At 36.9% G+C, this 16,454-nt stretch overlaps 1 protein-coding gene across 2 annotated transcripts; it reads right to left on the bottom strand.

The window, feature by feature from the left end:
- Positions 1 to 3,230: 3,230 nt before the first annotated feature.
- Positions 3,231 to 13,546, bottom strand: LOC102596239 (serine/threonine-protein kinase RUNKEL). Of its 2 annotated transcripts, none has more exons than XM_015310833.1 (11): positions 13,275 to 13,546; positions 13,101 to 13,190; positions 11,935 to 11,987; positions 11,726 to 11,801; positions 11,137 to 11,198; positions 10,970 to 11,048; positions 10,818 to 10,877; positions 8,217 to 9,863; positions 5,623 to 6,492; positions 3,779 to 4,904; positions 3,231 to 3,597 (listed from the first exon to the last, which is right to left on the bottom strand). In XM_015310833.1, exons 1-10 carry the CDS (start codon positions 13,320 to 13,322, stop codon positions 3,789 to 3,791), a joined length of 4,101 nt encoding a protein of 1,366 aa, XP_015166319.1. In that variant the 5' UTR covers positions 13,323 to 13,546; the 3' UTR covers positions 3,231 to 3,597; positions 3,779 to 3,788. The 2 variants fall into 2 exon arrangements, with proteins under 2 accessions (XP_015166319.1, XP_006352199.1); XM_006352137.2 differs by having other exon boundaries at positions 3,231 to 3,640.
- Between the last annotated feature and the right edge of the window lie 2,908 nt (positions 13,547 to 16,454).

The following is a 16,454-nucleotide window of genomic DNA, read 5'->3' on the forward strand; positions in this document are numbered from 1 at the left end:
CCGTCCGGAGCCCACATTGGAGTTCCGACTAAATCCAGATCACGCACTGCAGGGCCCTTTCGGGGATGGCGCTCCCAATAGGATTTTCTCCATATTCAGGACTCGATTATTTGTATGAGAATTCAACATTATCTTATAAGTAACATTAAAATCATGAATTTTACCATGAGGATTAACAAAACACAAAATGCTATAGGCTTGTGATCCCCAAGTACTATTGGAATCACATATTTTAAGGAGGTTTACATGTAGTATGTAGATTGGATTCATAGAATAAAATTTTGAGCCTTAAAATTCAATATAAATTCCACAGATGGGATCTACGGTCCGTAGATACCGTAGATGGACATGTGGAAGGTTTTCGTTAGTTTTAAAGAGGGATAGTTTAGTCTTTTCCCACCTCTTCTAAGTCTAAACCACGATATTTTTACACCTAGTTAAGGGTTTGAACAGTGTTAATCAATCCTTTTACGTTCATTAACGCGCTTCCAAGTCTTAGAGCAATGATCCAAGAGGAGAAATCTAATGTTTTAAGCATTCTTCGAGTTTTCACCGATTTTACCAAGAACTTTGTTCTTCCAAGTATGTAAGGCTATCATAGTGGCAAACTGAGTTCGTCCTCACGCCTTACATCTATCTAAATTCAGTAACAGAGTAATCTAGGATTTTATCATGAATTTTGAGTATTCTTGAGATGAGTAGTATCATTGAGTTGTGAGTTTTGGATTTCTTAGTATTGAGTTTTCTATATTGTTATTGAGATCCTTGAGTTGAGGTGTTCATGTTTATATTTCAGCATGAACCCTATTTTGAGTTATAATTTTTGAGAATCTTTTCAAGTAAATATTTTTATCTTAAACTGATTTTCGGAGAAAGGAAAGATGAGTTTTGAGAAAGAGATTTAAACATGATTTGAGTAAGAGTATAAGGGAACTAAGTATTCCCAAATGTATCACTTTTTTACATTGAGAAAAAAGATATTTTGATTTCTAAATGAGTTAACGAGTTTAGAGATATTTCAGAGCATTACCTCTTTAAAGAGGATATTTTGAGAAATTACCTCAAAATTGAGAAAGAATATGTTTTATACATTTTAGCATGAGTATATATTTATTGGGAGTAGTATTGAGCACTGATATGGGGATGAGTTCAGACAACTCACATTCCTCATAAACCATGTAGCCAACATGGGTAAAAGATCGTACTTTTTAGACGACTCCTTATTGCTTTCAAGCAGAGCCTTAGTGGATCCACTTAGCTGAGATGTTCTATATCCCCGCAAGGTATATGACAGTTCTAGCAGCATGAGCGAGACGTTGTACCATTGCATTGCTTATAGTGATGGTTATCAGTTAGAGAATCTCCTAGATAGAGTTAAAAGTGTATTTTTATCATATCACTTAATATGTTGAGTTCAGAGTTGAGTAAGTATTTGTAAAGTTTAAATATTTTCACTCTTTTATTTATTTACTTACAGTTGAGTATATATTTATATCTATTGTAGTCCTTTCATTCAGGTATTTTGCTTTCGCGATATTACATACTCATACATTCAATGTACTAATATCATTCGACCTGCATCTTTTTATAATGAATATACAGGTATTCAGGATCATCAACAGGCGCTTCGTTGAGATCACTTGCACTTCCAATTAGCTTTGGTGAGCCTCCTTGCATTCTAGAGGACTCTACTTTCATCTTTTAGTTAGTTATTTTGAGGTGTCGTGGATCTTGTCCCAACATCCATCTGGAACAACAGAGGATTCATAGATAGTTAGTTTTGAATATATTTTATGTATTCGTTTGTTAAATTGTATTTCAACAATTCTTGTTTTTGGAGTATTTTGAGACATTTGAGTACTTTGAGATTAAAAGGTTTAATTCTGTTTAAAGCTTGATTCTGCTTGAGTTAGTTTTTCGCTAAGTAGTTAGTCATGCTAAGGGTTCGCTTGAGGACCAACAATGGTTCTCGAGTGCCGGACACATCTAGGGTGTTGGCTCAGAAGTGACAGGAGGGGACTTCCATTTCATCCTGAGTATCGTGACCCGGTTGATCCTAGTCCCGGAGGAAACCCGACTAGAGTCATCCTAATTCCAGTCGTTCCGACCCACCAAACCTAGACCCGTTGCCACCCTTAGGTCAGGTTAAGGCATCGAGTTTCCATCGATCTCACCAAGGTTAGGAACTTGACAGATCCAGGTTGTATAGACACATATTTGATCCTCGTCAATTCTTATTTATTAAATTCATTAATTTTCAATTTTAAGTATTTGAAACGCTTTTGAGCCTCTCGAGACTCGTCCAAACTATTCAACTAAATTTCAAATCATCATCTGAACCCATAGGGACTCTCAAACCTCAGGTTTTTATTTTCTTCTTTAAAGTGCATTTGAGTATTTCAAGATCTGTGATCTCCATCCCTCATGTCAAACCTTATTTATTGAGTTAATAGCTAAAAAGCCTCTTAAACTTGGCATGCACACCTAACCTATGAAAAGTCTTAATACCCCCTTAAACATGGATTTTTGGAACTCTTTACCACCCCTCCCTCCTAAACTATGAAATGTCATAGATTTTTGGATCTCTTCACACCTCAAAATTGTGAAATGTCTTGATTACCCCCTCAAACATGGAATTTTGAAATTATTTACCCTCTAATATGCCACATGATGGAAAAAATTACTCCATTCATTTTATATGACTCACTTACCCTCCACAAAGAATAACATATGTCTATATTAAGTAAATTTAATCTTTGTTCTTATTTATATGATGTAGTTTGACTTGACATAAAATCTAAAAGAGATGCAGTCTAAAATAAGTCATAAATATTTATATGACTATAAATCATTTCATCAGGAGTAAACAAAAAAAATTTAAGTTAAATTTTTACTAAATCTAAAAATTTGTCATTCCTTTTGAGATTCGGAAAAGAAAAATAAGTCATATAAATTGAAACATAGTAAAAGGAGGTAATTAATACTTCTCATAAATTAGGAGGTAAATAGTTCTAAATATCTATGTTTGAGGACGCAATTAAGACTTATCATAATCCAGGTTGAGAAAACACCATTGACTATAATTTTGAATCTCGAATCAAAGTTTTAGGGCATTAGAAATAGAGGGGAGTGTAATATTTCCAATTCAGTCTTGCTCAACCCTCCACCAAATTGTATGTAAGTTGTACGATATTGGATGAAACATGACAAGAAAACAAACTGATCAAATGTTTGAAAATACAATTTTTATACAGATTTTGCACATACTTTATCATAACTTATACATACCACTAAATTGAATGTACATTATGTATAAAATGTGGGAGGGAGAGGATGGGCATGTAAAAGGTAAAAGTCTTTACCTCAAAATGAAAGATGCAGAACCTGGAAAAGGGCATAAATGATAAATTGAACTATTATGGCTTACCATTGATTACAAAAATTTACTGGTATCTGCATGAAGTATTACAAAGAATACCACTCAATTGAAGATATTAAGGATGATAGTCATACATTGGTTTATACAAAAGGTCGATGACAACCACAGTTATCTCCCCATTCACAATATCCATTTGATCCGAGCTGCAGTTTATGTATCTGTGCCAAAAGGGAGATATAACATGCTTCAACACATTGTTGGCTGCACTCATAGCAAAGCAAGTGTTTAAGGTTTCAATAAGTTATAATCCGAGTGATGAACAAGGTTTATTATGATGTGATAACTCCTGATGGAAAAGGAAGATAAGAAAGTGGCATAGAACCAAAGCAAACAACTAACCTGTCTAAACTCAAATGCAACGAGGCAATCTCTGAAGCTCCAATGCTGCATGAGAAGCAGCATCAACGAGAGATAGTATTGTGGAGCTTTTGACCTGAGAAACAATTCCTTCGATCTTTGATATCTCAGGCAAACTTATTGACAATATCATTGCATGTGACAGGTACTGTCTACAAGAATAACCAAGTGCGATCAGAATCCGTTGCAACAGCAAGTGAGATGTGCTTTGTCTCCATGACTCAAGGATGAGACTGACTTTGGGAAGATTTGTCAGGAATCCAGTGGTAGCTTCCCTCGGAGCTGCCTTGAGCAATAAAATTAGGCATTCAGAAGCTAAATCTGCAACATTAGTCTCATTCAAATGGGTGAGTTCTAATAAGACCCCAACATTTTCACCAAAGTCCATAATATCTCTGATGCATTCATTTTGATCAAAGGCACTAGCTCCATCAGAGGAATTTTCAAATAAACGAACAGGTTCTTTTGCAAACCTAGAGCCTCTCACACTGCCTACTGAGCGTAAAAGGAAAGCCCTACACAAACAAAGCGTAGGTTCAATGAAATCTTCCATCTCCTTAGCATATACAAATTCCAAAAGGCTTCCGATCTTTCTGACAACTTTTAGTTGGGAGAGCGATTTGGTTTCCAGCTCTGGAGCAGATGTAAGAGCCAAGCAGAGCAGTACATTGTTGACATTTGCAGTTGAGAAATCACCAAGGAGAAATTCAAAGCACTGGGAGATAATCTTCATGTGGACAATGTCTGCAATTTTTATATGGTTATACTCAATGAGCATCACAAGAAGTTTCTGAGCATACGCAGGTATTGGGTCCTCATCCTCAATCAAAGAGGGGTAGAGAGGGAGGAAGTAAGAATTAGATATGGACTTCAAATTCTCCGGCTTCTGTTCATTTTCAGATGTTTCGTCCAGTAAAATGACCATCACATCAAACAAAATCTTCAGGCACAAGAATCTGGCATCTCCATCTTTATTCCCTTTGTAAACAACAGATAAACTAGGTAGAATCTGGCTAACAAAAATACTAGAACTTTCTTGAACCAGAGACATCTCCTCTGCTATAGACTCAAGAACACGTAAAAGTGTTATCTGAAAATCATCTCTACCCTGCAACCGAAAGTAAGAATCGTGTAAGGGCTTCGTAGACCAACAAGAAACCCAATCTTCTGCATGCATCTTCAGTTTATCATGGATCAAAATTTTGAGCAAACTAAGCTAAATCCCTAAGCCGTGTGGTAGGGTGTATAAGAATAGTACTGAATAGGGTATTATTAGCAATGCTGGGATCATTTCTTATCCGTGATTTGGTTGGCGTATTCAAGGTAGTTCTGTCTTTAACCAAGTATCAATAACCCTGGTTTTGCTAATACCATGGGTTGCTATGTATTAGTTATACACCCTATAATACTAAATAGGATTAGTTATAGATATATTAGCTATACATACGTTGAAAACACTTCCAGACAAGGTATTAAATAATACCAAGGGTAATACATCCTACCAAGCGACCCTTAAGTGTTTAAAATACACAGTCCACATTGACAGATCATCAGCCTAATCTTATGCACCCCTACGCCCACCCTTCTTTACCAGAGTTTGGAGCTTATATTAGCTTGGTAGCTAACACTTGGCTCAGGTGACGATTACTAGGAGGTCTTGCAAACGAACCATATTAAATTGAAGGTTCCAAATCTAGGACAAGGGTTATATGTCTTCTATGTGGGCTTTTGGAACATTTGGATTTTTCTTTTCTTCTAACTAAGAACCTTGTCTTATATGTGGAATTTTACAATTAGAAGAAGTAATAAAGATATCATCAGATTACCTGGAAAGGAGACTCCACCAGTTTAAGTAGATTTGCCAACTGTTGCAGAACCTGATGACTAGCAACCCTTCTTTTCAGTGAAGCGCACCCAAGAAGATGGAGAACAACAGGAAATAAATGCATACTGTTCTTAGAAGAATTTCGACTTGTGACACTAATTATCTGCCCACGGCGTTTACCACCCTTCAGTTGCTGAATGTCCCCAGATATACACTCAAGCAAACTTGGTACAGTTGATGCGACAACCATCCCAAGTGCATCTAAACACTGCTTCACAAAGTCATCCTTCTCCTTAACCAACCTATCAACGGTTGAGAGCAGTTTAGCATTGCAAAAAAATAGTGGCAGCCACCTCTTCCCATTCATACAAAGTAGAGCCACAAATATGAGTGTCTTTCCCTTCAAAACTTCACTTCCCTGCTCAATTAGAGTCACAAGATTCAGAACAAGATTCTTGTCTTCGACCAAGGCAAGAAGGTACCTTCCAACACTTGGAAGTGTGTGACTTTCAAGGAGGGTCATGTTCAGAACGTTTAAGCAGATTTGTTGCTCTCGTGGATTACGCTTGACCAGGCTTGAAACCATATCCTTGAATGAAAGTTTTTCCATGACTCGTTGAATACTAGAAGGGCTAAAACGAACAAGACGAGCCAAGCAAGACCCTGCTGTCAGCCTCATGCTCTCCTGCTTTCCAGGAGCCCTAATTATGTAGCAGAGGTTAGTAATGACATCTTGGCTGGTGAAACGAGCAGACCAGTACCCTCCTTGACTGGAGATATTTTCAATTGTCCTCAGAGCATAAAGTTGAGTAATATCATCCTCTCCGTTTCGTAAAAGTGATGAAACCAATGAAATTATTGGATTTGTAACCTACAACATTAACATTTTCAGAAAGGAATGTTAAGACAGAATGTGAGGCTTTGCAATATGTAAAGAATTAAAGACAGTATAGATGCTTGTATGATTTTATCTTATTTTATGTAAAGATAGTATAGATGCTTGTATGATTTTATCTTATTTTTCCCACAACCCTAAGAGAAATATCTTAACACTCTTGTTCATTTTACTGCTATATAGTGTTGCATTACAAGGGAATTACCAGCTTATTAGTTCTTCCAGTAAAATACAGAGAAAAACTTGTAGAATCTTGTATATATAGATTCTACAATATTTCGTGATGTGGGACAGATAGCTAACAGGAAAAATTGAAGTCTATGCCAAGTTATCATTTGTCATCCATCTTATTCTTCATGTTAGAAATTTGTCCCATGCAGATTTATAGACATGATTTACTACAAGATAATCATTGTATACACTTACATGTCTGATAGTATACGTGACTGTATAATTATCACTAATTAAAAGATTACTGGTGTTTAACCCATTAATAAGTATACCATTTATATCCTAGTGATAACTTGCATTATTTCTCACAAGAGCTGCATTGGTGCTTGAATTGTGTTTCTGATAGTGTCTATGCTTTTAAGTGATTGCTCATAGAACACTTAATACTTAAAATCCCATTGCAATAACAACAACAACAACAACATACCCAGTGAAATCCCACAAAGTGGGGTCTGGGGAGGGTAAAGTGTACGCAGACCTTACCACTACCTCGTGGAGGTAGAGAGGCTGTTTCCGGTGGACCCTCGGCTCAAGTACATCCAAACCAAGCAGGCGAAGAGGAAACATTATACATAACATAACACCCAATAAGAAACAATGCACAATCAACAACGGAGACAATAACATCAGGAAAATACTTCGAGAGGCGAAACGCAGTAAACAACATATGACTATAGGATCACAGGCAAGAACTACAAGTGCCAGGCTAGGACTACTACAAACACTACCAACCCATACCCTCGCAAGGGAGGACAACTCGCTACCCCTACTAACCTTCAACCTTAATACGCGACCTCCACTCCTTCCTATCTAGAGTCATGTCCTCGGTGATGTGAAGCTGAGCCAAGTCCTGTCTAATCACCTCTTCCCAATACTTCCTAGGCCTACCTCTACCCCTCTGCGTACCCTCTACCACCAGACCCTCGCACCTCCTCACTGGAGCGTCTGCGCACCGCCTCTTCACATGCCCAAACCGTCTCAGTCTCGCTTCCCTCAGCTTGTCCACCACAGGGGGCCACTCCCACCTTCTCTCGGATAACCTCATTCCTAATCTTATCACTCCTAGTGTGCCCACTCATCCATCTCAGCATCCTCATCTCCGCAACATGCAATTTTTGAACATGTGAGTTCTTGACTGGAGAGGAATTTATTGTGGAGAGGAATTTTAACAAATATAACTCCCTCCATTTTAATTTGTTTGTCCTACTTTCCTTTTTGGTCCTTTTCAAAAACAATGTGCCTTCTCTTTTGCAACTATTTAATTTCATCTTTTCATATGACATGTTTAAGACCACAAGATTTAAGAACATTTGGTACATTCTACACATTTAATTTAAGTTCACAAGATTCAAAAATCTTCTTTACTTTCTTAAATGCTATGCCAAGTCAAAATCGGACAAAAATGAAAACGGAGGGAGTAATTAGCTTGACAAGCTGCACCAAATAAGAAATTACAGCAACGAAGTTACCTGCCAACAGGATGAGGGTCGGCTGTCCTTAGATGGAGATTCCATTGGTTTGTTATCCCGAGCATGCTCATTTTGAGTAGATATATAAAATAGTAATTCACCCAAAGCAGCCATGGAAAACCTTCTCACTTTCTCTTGCCTGTCTCTCAGACCATCAGTTAGTGCACCTAATATTCCAGAATTTGCCAGCTCATCCCCAATAAAAGTAGAGTGACGAATCAACAAACCAATAAGTGAAGCAAGTTGAGCACGCAACAGAGTAACCTTGGAGTGACGAAGCATTTTGACTAGAACCAACATAATAGACCCATTGGTCAAGATGTTGGCTGCATCAGCATTGCTGCTCAAAAGCTCAAGGTATCTGATCACATTTTGCTTCTCCCCTGAGGGAGTATTCCCACTAACAATACTGATGATTCTACTATTAAAAGAGTCTAATTGCTCCTTTGACATTTTGACAAAATCAGACAGTTGAGGTGCATCGAATGAAAGTGAAGGTATTGCATCTGAACCTTTATCTGATTTTCTGCTAGGCATTACAGGTCTGACTGAGAGATCAGATGGATGCCAAAGAATATCTGAAAGGTTCGTAGATGGTTTTGAAATATCAGAGTCATTCGCAGAATTCTCTTTAATCACAGGAGTCTTTAGCTGAGGGCTATCGTTAGGTAGCATAGCAGCCACCTCATATTTAGAAGACTGTTCATGGTCAGATGTCCTTGAATAATCTGAGCAAGGCGTATTAACCACCGCTGGTGTATCTGGATGTCTGCTATCAATATCCATCTCTTCCACATTACCCTCTGTAAGATTTGGAGTTGAAGTAGTTGACTCAGGACTCTGAGTGCTGTCAGTTTCATCAGGTTCATCTTGTGTATCATCCTCATTATTCTCATTAAAGTCAAGTTCCATGTCAGTATTTTCAACCTTAAGTTCAGCATCATTCTCAGAGTTATTAGGCAATGGCCTGCGGTAGTTCTCCTTCTCATTCTCCCTCATTAAATTTGATTTTGCAATTCTTGAAAGACGTAATAGATTGACACCTCTAGTATTGTTCGAGGTGTCTTTCTGCTTGTCATCAGTTGTCCTGCCAGAACCCTTCATTTGAACTTTCCGGCCGCTGGATATGCCTTTAATTGGTGTCACGTAACCTCTGGATCCAGTATTTGAATTTTCATCATGCTTGAGGGACACCTTTGAATCTTTTTCACGAGTCTTTTGTGGGGTCTTGTTTTGTATAGGCTTTTCACTGTTCCTTTCTGAAAGGCATTGTTTAGAAGACATTTCTATCATATTATCAAAAGCAGGCTGAGGAGGTAAAGGCACTGGAGCAAATCTTGTTTTCCAGAAAGCATGTCCTGCAAGCTCGGCCCACTGCATTCTTTCAGAAGGATCTTTTATTAGAAGAGAGTTAATCAGATTGACCAAGGGGCGGCTTGGGGTGCCAGGAAGTGCTGGAGTTGGATCAGAAATGACTGATCTCACTAACTGGGTAAATTCTTTGCCAACAAAAGGAGGTATCCCAGCATAGCATTCAAACAAGACGCAACCAAGAGCCCAGAAATCAGAGGCATAGGAATGGACCCCTCCATCCTGGAAAAGCTCTGGAGCCATGTAATATGGGGTTCCTCGCTTTATTTGTGGTAACTGAAAAATACATGATACAAAAATAGCACATATGAATGACAACAGCAGGGAAAGGACACAAATCAAAACCAAAAGCAATAAATATCACTTTATAAAATCTATATTCTATTCGGTAGTTGATTAAAGGAAACATGCAAAAATTTAGAACTGTGTTTTCCATGTTTGATTGTGAATTGAAAAGTAAAAGCAAAGAAAGGAAGAAGTCAAGTAATTGTAAGATCTTTGAGAAAACTTGTGCGTCCTCTTGACTTTGAAATTTCTCTAGACAGACCGAAAAAGAATAACTTAGAGAATTTCTGCAGAAATGTCGAGAAGTTAGCTCATTGTAAGATGTTTCTTTTGCTTCTTTTTAATGTCCAAACAACGGAAACCGTGTTCCTCTTAAGTTTTCCTCACTTCCTGCACCAGAAGAATAAAAATCTATTTCTTTTGGCTTCATTTTATGTTTTCTGGCTCAGCTTCCTAATTCCAAAGTGCAGCCTCAGATAATTACTCCATCGAAGATGAGAAAGTGCCTAATGTAAGAACCAACAATTTGCAAAAGCTGTCACAATACCTTTAGAATTTCTCTTACAGATGAATATAAACCACTTCTACAAACACAAAAGTGACCAGACTTGACTTGTGCAGAGTCAGTCACCCAAGAAAGTGGACCAATGAAGTGGGTGCAAACCTTGGAAATTAGGGTTCAAATCTTAATAACAACAAAAAACACTTTGTGGTTTCTTGTCATCCTCCTAAGAAGTGGTGGATAGAGTTACCCAGTTGGTACCTATGTTGGTGGAGGAGGTGCGCGCAAACGAACCCACACACTACCATTATTAAAAAAAGTGAATTGACTAGTGCACCATTCAGGCATTTACCTTTTATGAACTGCAAAACAGTTATGCCACCAATTTAACTTTTCCTGTGTTCATTTTAGGGGGAAAAGGAGGGGAAAGAGAGTTGAACTACCTGGGAGGAAGGTGTCTTTGATATATCACTCAATTTTCTTGCTAATCCAAAATCACACAGCTGCCAGGAAACAAATTGAACTTCAAAATCATATAATTGGTCAAAAGCACTCATCATGATGTGGAAAAATCTCAACATAAAGATCACCATACCTTCGTGATTCCATTTTCATCCAATAGGATGTTTGATGGCTTTAAGTCACAGTAAATTATTCCCTTTGAATGTAAGTATCTGGTATAGTAGACAGAACACCAGAAAGGTTATTCATGCCCGAAACAACAAGTGTTACAAAAGAACAATGAAGGCTAAAGTTACTTACAGAAGAGCTCTAACAAGGCCACAAGCAAGATCATGAATTGAATCTTCGGGAAGCTTACCATCCTTCAACCCAGAGATTAAATGATGTTAAAATCTCCCAGGTGTAGTTAAAACTAAAATACAGGTACAGGTAAGATGATGCAGATGTGACATTACCAACTACAGTAAACTGTGGTCATTTGAGCTCAAAATACAAATCAGAAAAAGAAACCTACTTCTTTCACCTCACTTTACTGGTACAAGAAACAAGTTAACCCAAAGTGTCGACAAAATTTATTTGTGAAACTACAAACAATCATCTAAATTGAAGTGTTCAATCGCACATGAAACCAATGTCCTTAGTGCCTGTTTGGGAGTCCCAATAGGCGCATTCAACAAACTTACCATGAAACCTCAATATTCCATGCCTCTATTAAAAAGGAGACCAAGAAGAATTAGGGTGTTATCACAAATTTGGAGGTTTATATCTAATGTCTGCATGAGGCATCCTATATGCAAACACTAGCAAAACACACCTAATTTGGTAAGCAGTTATACCACTGGAATGATGAAATTTATTTATAAAACACAGCAGACCTGCTAGTGCTTACCTGCTGAAGCAAGCTCATGAGATTTCCTCCAACACAATATTCTAAAACCAACCACAGATGTGCAGATGTTTCATACCTACGGGTCAGTTGATTAAGAAAATAAGTCAGAGAAGTCTTCTTATTAAACGCCAAAAAGACCTTCACCTCAGAAACGAAATTGAAGAAAAAGAAAGGAGTTATATGCAAGAAAGGAAAAAGATAATTCTTACCAGGAGTAGAACTTCAACACATTTGCATGATCTAGAGAATGAAGAATTCTGACCTGCAGCAAATGTAGCCAATAGAAGAATAAAATACATGCATAAAGAAAACTGAAGGAAATAGATTTTACGAAAAAGGTTGGGTTTCCTGATCAATTTGTTCACTGGACTTCAATTTTATGACACGGAATAGGAAGACTGTGTTATGACTCGTAAAATTTCCAATAATCTCACAACTACAATAGTCACAAGCACAACAATCCATAACATCAATAAATATCATGCAAGTTGTTTTCTAAGACCACACTTACTAAAAGCATATACATTTAGCTTCTGAAGTAGATCAGCTGCTTTTGAAGATGTGCAGGAACTACAGAAAATGTTAGAACAATTGAGTATGCAGATCTATTGAGCAACTGTTGATAAGCCGGAACCTATAGAATTTTACAGCAAGTCAATGTATAACTTACACAACGTGTTATAAGTATATTCTTCCAGCAGACGATTTCTAAATTCCATACTGAGGACGGTTCACAAATAATTACTAAATCCTTTTTGTCTATTCCTCCAAAAGAAGTTAACTACAATGAAAAGTCAATATTATGAAGTTTTCAAAATTCTAAAAGACCTACTGGGTAGGCAATAAAACTGTGCAGCTTGGTTCCCAATTAAAATCATAAATTCTCATCCTCCCAATATGGTGGCCTAGCAATCAAATAGATCAAGTAACAGCTTGGGAAGTAAGGATAGAATTTCACCAAAGACAACACTAGGTGAAATCGTCTCATCTACATAAACCTTAATGTGCATAGTTAAACAGACAGTACTATGTACTCTAATACGTGGCCCAGATACCACTGTTATCAAGAGTATAAATCAGGCACTTCCACAATTAAATTGTGTCCGAGGTGCAAGCAAATTCAGATTAGGGTCTATCAAAAACAGTCTAGTCTCTCTACCTCCCAAGGTAAGGATGAGGTCTGTGTATACTCTACCCTCCTCAGACCTCACTTATGAGATTACACTACGTATGTTGTTGTAGGTGAAATCAAAATCAAAACTTCAACGATCCAATTCCACTTCCCTAACAAATTCTATACGAAATAAATCTCAAATTACAATTAAAATTCAAATACAAAACAAAGACAGAAACTTTTTTTCCAGGGATTCCTTACTTCATGAAGAACCTTGTTTTTCTGAGATTTATCCACACTTTTAATCGCAAAATACTCAATTGTCTTCTTCTTTCTTCCTTTATATACAGTCTGCAAAAAAAACAAAAAACTTAAACAACACATTTAACCTAAAAACGCAAACAAAAGAAGAACAGAGAAAACAAAAACCATTACCGAGTGTTTTCCACGGCCAATAGCTTCATATATATGATACTGATTCATATTTTTCACTTGCTCGCACAAAATTTAGCTAGGGTTTTTCCTCTTATTCTGAATCTGAAATTGAAACAAATACAGTTCTTTTCTCTGCTAATCAAGGAGATTTACAGAAGAAATGCATTGAAATCAAACAAAAATTCACTGAAAATTTTTGAAAATGGTGAGATTTGTGAGGATGAGAAAGAGAGAGTGTGCGGGCGGGAAGATTTAGAGTTGAAAAATAATGAAATGAAATGAAGAATTATTATTTTTTCAGAGAAAGAAAATTTTAAAATATAGAATAGGGGGCAAAAAGGTATATTCCGTTTGTTTAATAATTGTATGCAACGGTTTGATTGACTAATTAATGTACTATTATCATAAGGTTTAAATTTGAATCCATAACTGCATTTTTAGTTGAATTTTTCCTCTCTTTTTTTTTTATTTTACTTAGATAAATATGCTTTATAAAAAAAAGTTGTTTTATTTGTTAGAAAATAGCATGTTTGATCTTTTTTTAAAAAAAATATACTATGTTTGATCAAAATTTTAAAACATATTTATTTAAAATATATTTTTGGCCAAATAGAATTTCATAAGAAGTAACTATTTTAGTTGGGGAGGGAGAGATAGTATCTACCCGTTCTGAAAAAGGGCAAGGCAAGATGAGAAAGTGTGTAATGACACGAAAGGTCTTTTGAAAGCTTTCGTAAAATTACCTTTTTATCCATCTCGATAGTTGTCATGAGTCATTTCTGATCAGTTTGTGAAATTGGTTTTGAAATTTGAGTCTAATGACCCGTTAGATCATTTTGAGTACTTGAATTATTTGACTATTCCGGAAAATTTTATAAGGGGTATTTTGGACTATTAGTTAATTATAGTTATACAATTAATGGGGCAATTTTAATTATTTATTTAAGGTCTTATATTACTTGGTCCATGTGTAAAAAAAAACTAGGTTTATAATATTTGTGGAAACTGCATAGTCGTGCGGCGTTAATCATAATGACCAGAAGAGAGCGTGAGCAGTGAATTCTCTTCCTTTAGCTGAAAGAGATTGGAGTTGGAACTTGGAAATTCTCCTAGACAGCGTAGGTGGAACAATTTCATGGGATTAAAAATTACATTTATTTGGAAACTCAACGAAAAGGGAAGGCTCAAGTCTCAAAGTGAATTGTGAATCAATTTGAGGCAAGTGGATTTCTAAACCCTTGTTAAGTGTATGGAATTCGTGTATTCCCTTGTAATATGTGTTTGGGGGGTAATGAGACTTGGTGATGGGTTGAATTGTCCACATTGATTAATTCTAATGATGAAAAAGGGGTAATAAAAGGCATGATTGTGTTGTTGTGAATTGTGCAATGTTATGAAATGGTCATCTCCTCATTATTTGTGTGAACATGTCATTTGCATTATTCTGAGACGTGGTTGTGACAAGTGTTATGTGCATTGAGAAAGAATAAGAAAATAAAGAGGATGTACCATTTCGAGGGACGTATCGCGCGCCGCGATGGTTACTATAATCGAGGGTCGTATCACGTGCCGCGATGGATGCATGGACATATATGTCCCCCATGGGTCCCGGACTGAGAGACAGCGGGTGTGTATCGTTAGGTCAGACATGCATCATTATACTTGACATTGCATTGCACATCTTTATTATTGGTGAACTTGATCTTGTAAGTGCCTTTCTGTGGAACTTGTGACTGATGAATATTGAGTTTATGTTGAAGATATGCAATTGTTAGAGTGTTGTTGTTGAGGATATGAAATTGTTAGAGTGTTGTTGTTGAGAATATGAAATTGTTAGACTGTTATTGAGCTATGTGCTTTGTAAATTGTGAACTGTTACGCTGGGCTAGTTTTATGCAAGTTGTAGTTGTGGAGGTTCAGTTGGTATGTAAAGGAGTACCCGTATTCTATCCCCTTAGCTTGTGTTTAGAGGTTTACTTGCTGAGTACCGCGTGGTTTGGTACTCACCCCTTGCTACTACATTTTTTGTAGGTTACTAGCCCAGACATTTGTGATATATTCTCTTCTTTTTTTAGGCCTCTTGGAGATTTGTGAGGTAGCTGTTTGTCAACTCAGCAGACCTTCTTACTCCTGTTTATGATCTTGTTCTACTCTAGAAACAATGTCATATGAGACTTGTATTTTTCTTTTGATTCAATTGTAATACTTTAGAGGCTTGTACACGTGACAACCAAATTTTGGGGGTATTTTTGAGTTTATTATAAAAATTTCCGCATTTTATTGTAATGGTTGAGTTTTAGGCTGACTTGTCTTGGTGGGTTAAGACGAGTGCCATCACATCAATTTTCAGGTCGTGACATTGAGTAAGAGATTGTGATTTTTGAAAGTGTTGAGTTTTTAAAGGTTTAAGTTGTTAAAAAGTGGTTTTCGGTAACAATCAAAGTTTTGCATTTCGGAATGGAGTTTCGTCAGTTCCATCAACTCCGGAATGTGGAATTTGGTCTAGAAGAGTAGCAGAATTCAGAGGACTTTCGTGGACTTGAGGTCTTAAGTTAGAAGTTTGGGTGATTTTGGCCTTTGAGTTGACTTTGGTCAATATTCGGAGTTCAGATGCTTTGATAGAAATTTTAAAGAGCTTAGGGCCTCATTTGTTTGCGCTTGATTAAGGTCTTAATCTTAATTATTTAGATATCTGTAACGACTCAAAAAATGATAGAGTGAAACTAGAGCCTCACATGTGAGTTTGGAGTCGAGAACTTAATGAAATGATTATATTTGAAATTGACCCAAAAAGTTCTTAAAAATGTGCTTCGGAAGTTACCGGAAACTTGTTTAGCTGTATATAAAAAGATCCGTTTTGTTTTTCGAAAATCCGACTTCATATTCTTGTTTAGGGGGTCAAATTGAGTGGGAAATGGGTCTAACCCAAATTTTAGAGCAACCGTATCAAAATCCGAAATTTCCAAGGGAAGCCTTTTTCGAGGGTCTACTTTGAAGGGTCATATCTCCTAGCACACAAATTATTTGGGTGGCCAATAATATATCCATGGAAAGCCCTTTGAGTTAGCTACCTAACGCACTTCGTTTCACCTCATTCGGAGTTCGGACGAAGAAGTTATGCCCATTCGTAAAGTCTGTCCGGAAGGAAATGCAAATTCCAGTAGCCGAATTTACTGTTCA

Source organism: Solanum tuberosum, unplaced genomic scaffold (genome assembly GCF_000226075.1).
Source record: "Solanum tuberosum cultivar DM 1-3 516 R44 unplaced genomic scaffold, SolTub_3.0 scf00147, whole genome shotgun sequence".
In the NCBI taxonomy this organism is placed as follows: Eukaryota; Viridiplantae; Streptophyta; class Magnoliopsida; order Solanales; family Solanaceae; genus Solanum; species Solanum tuberosum.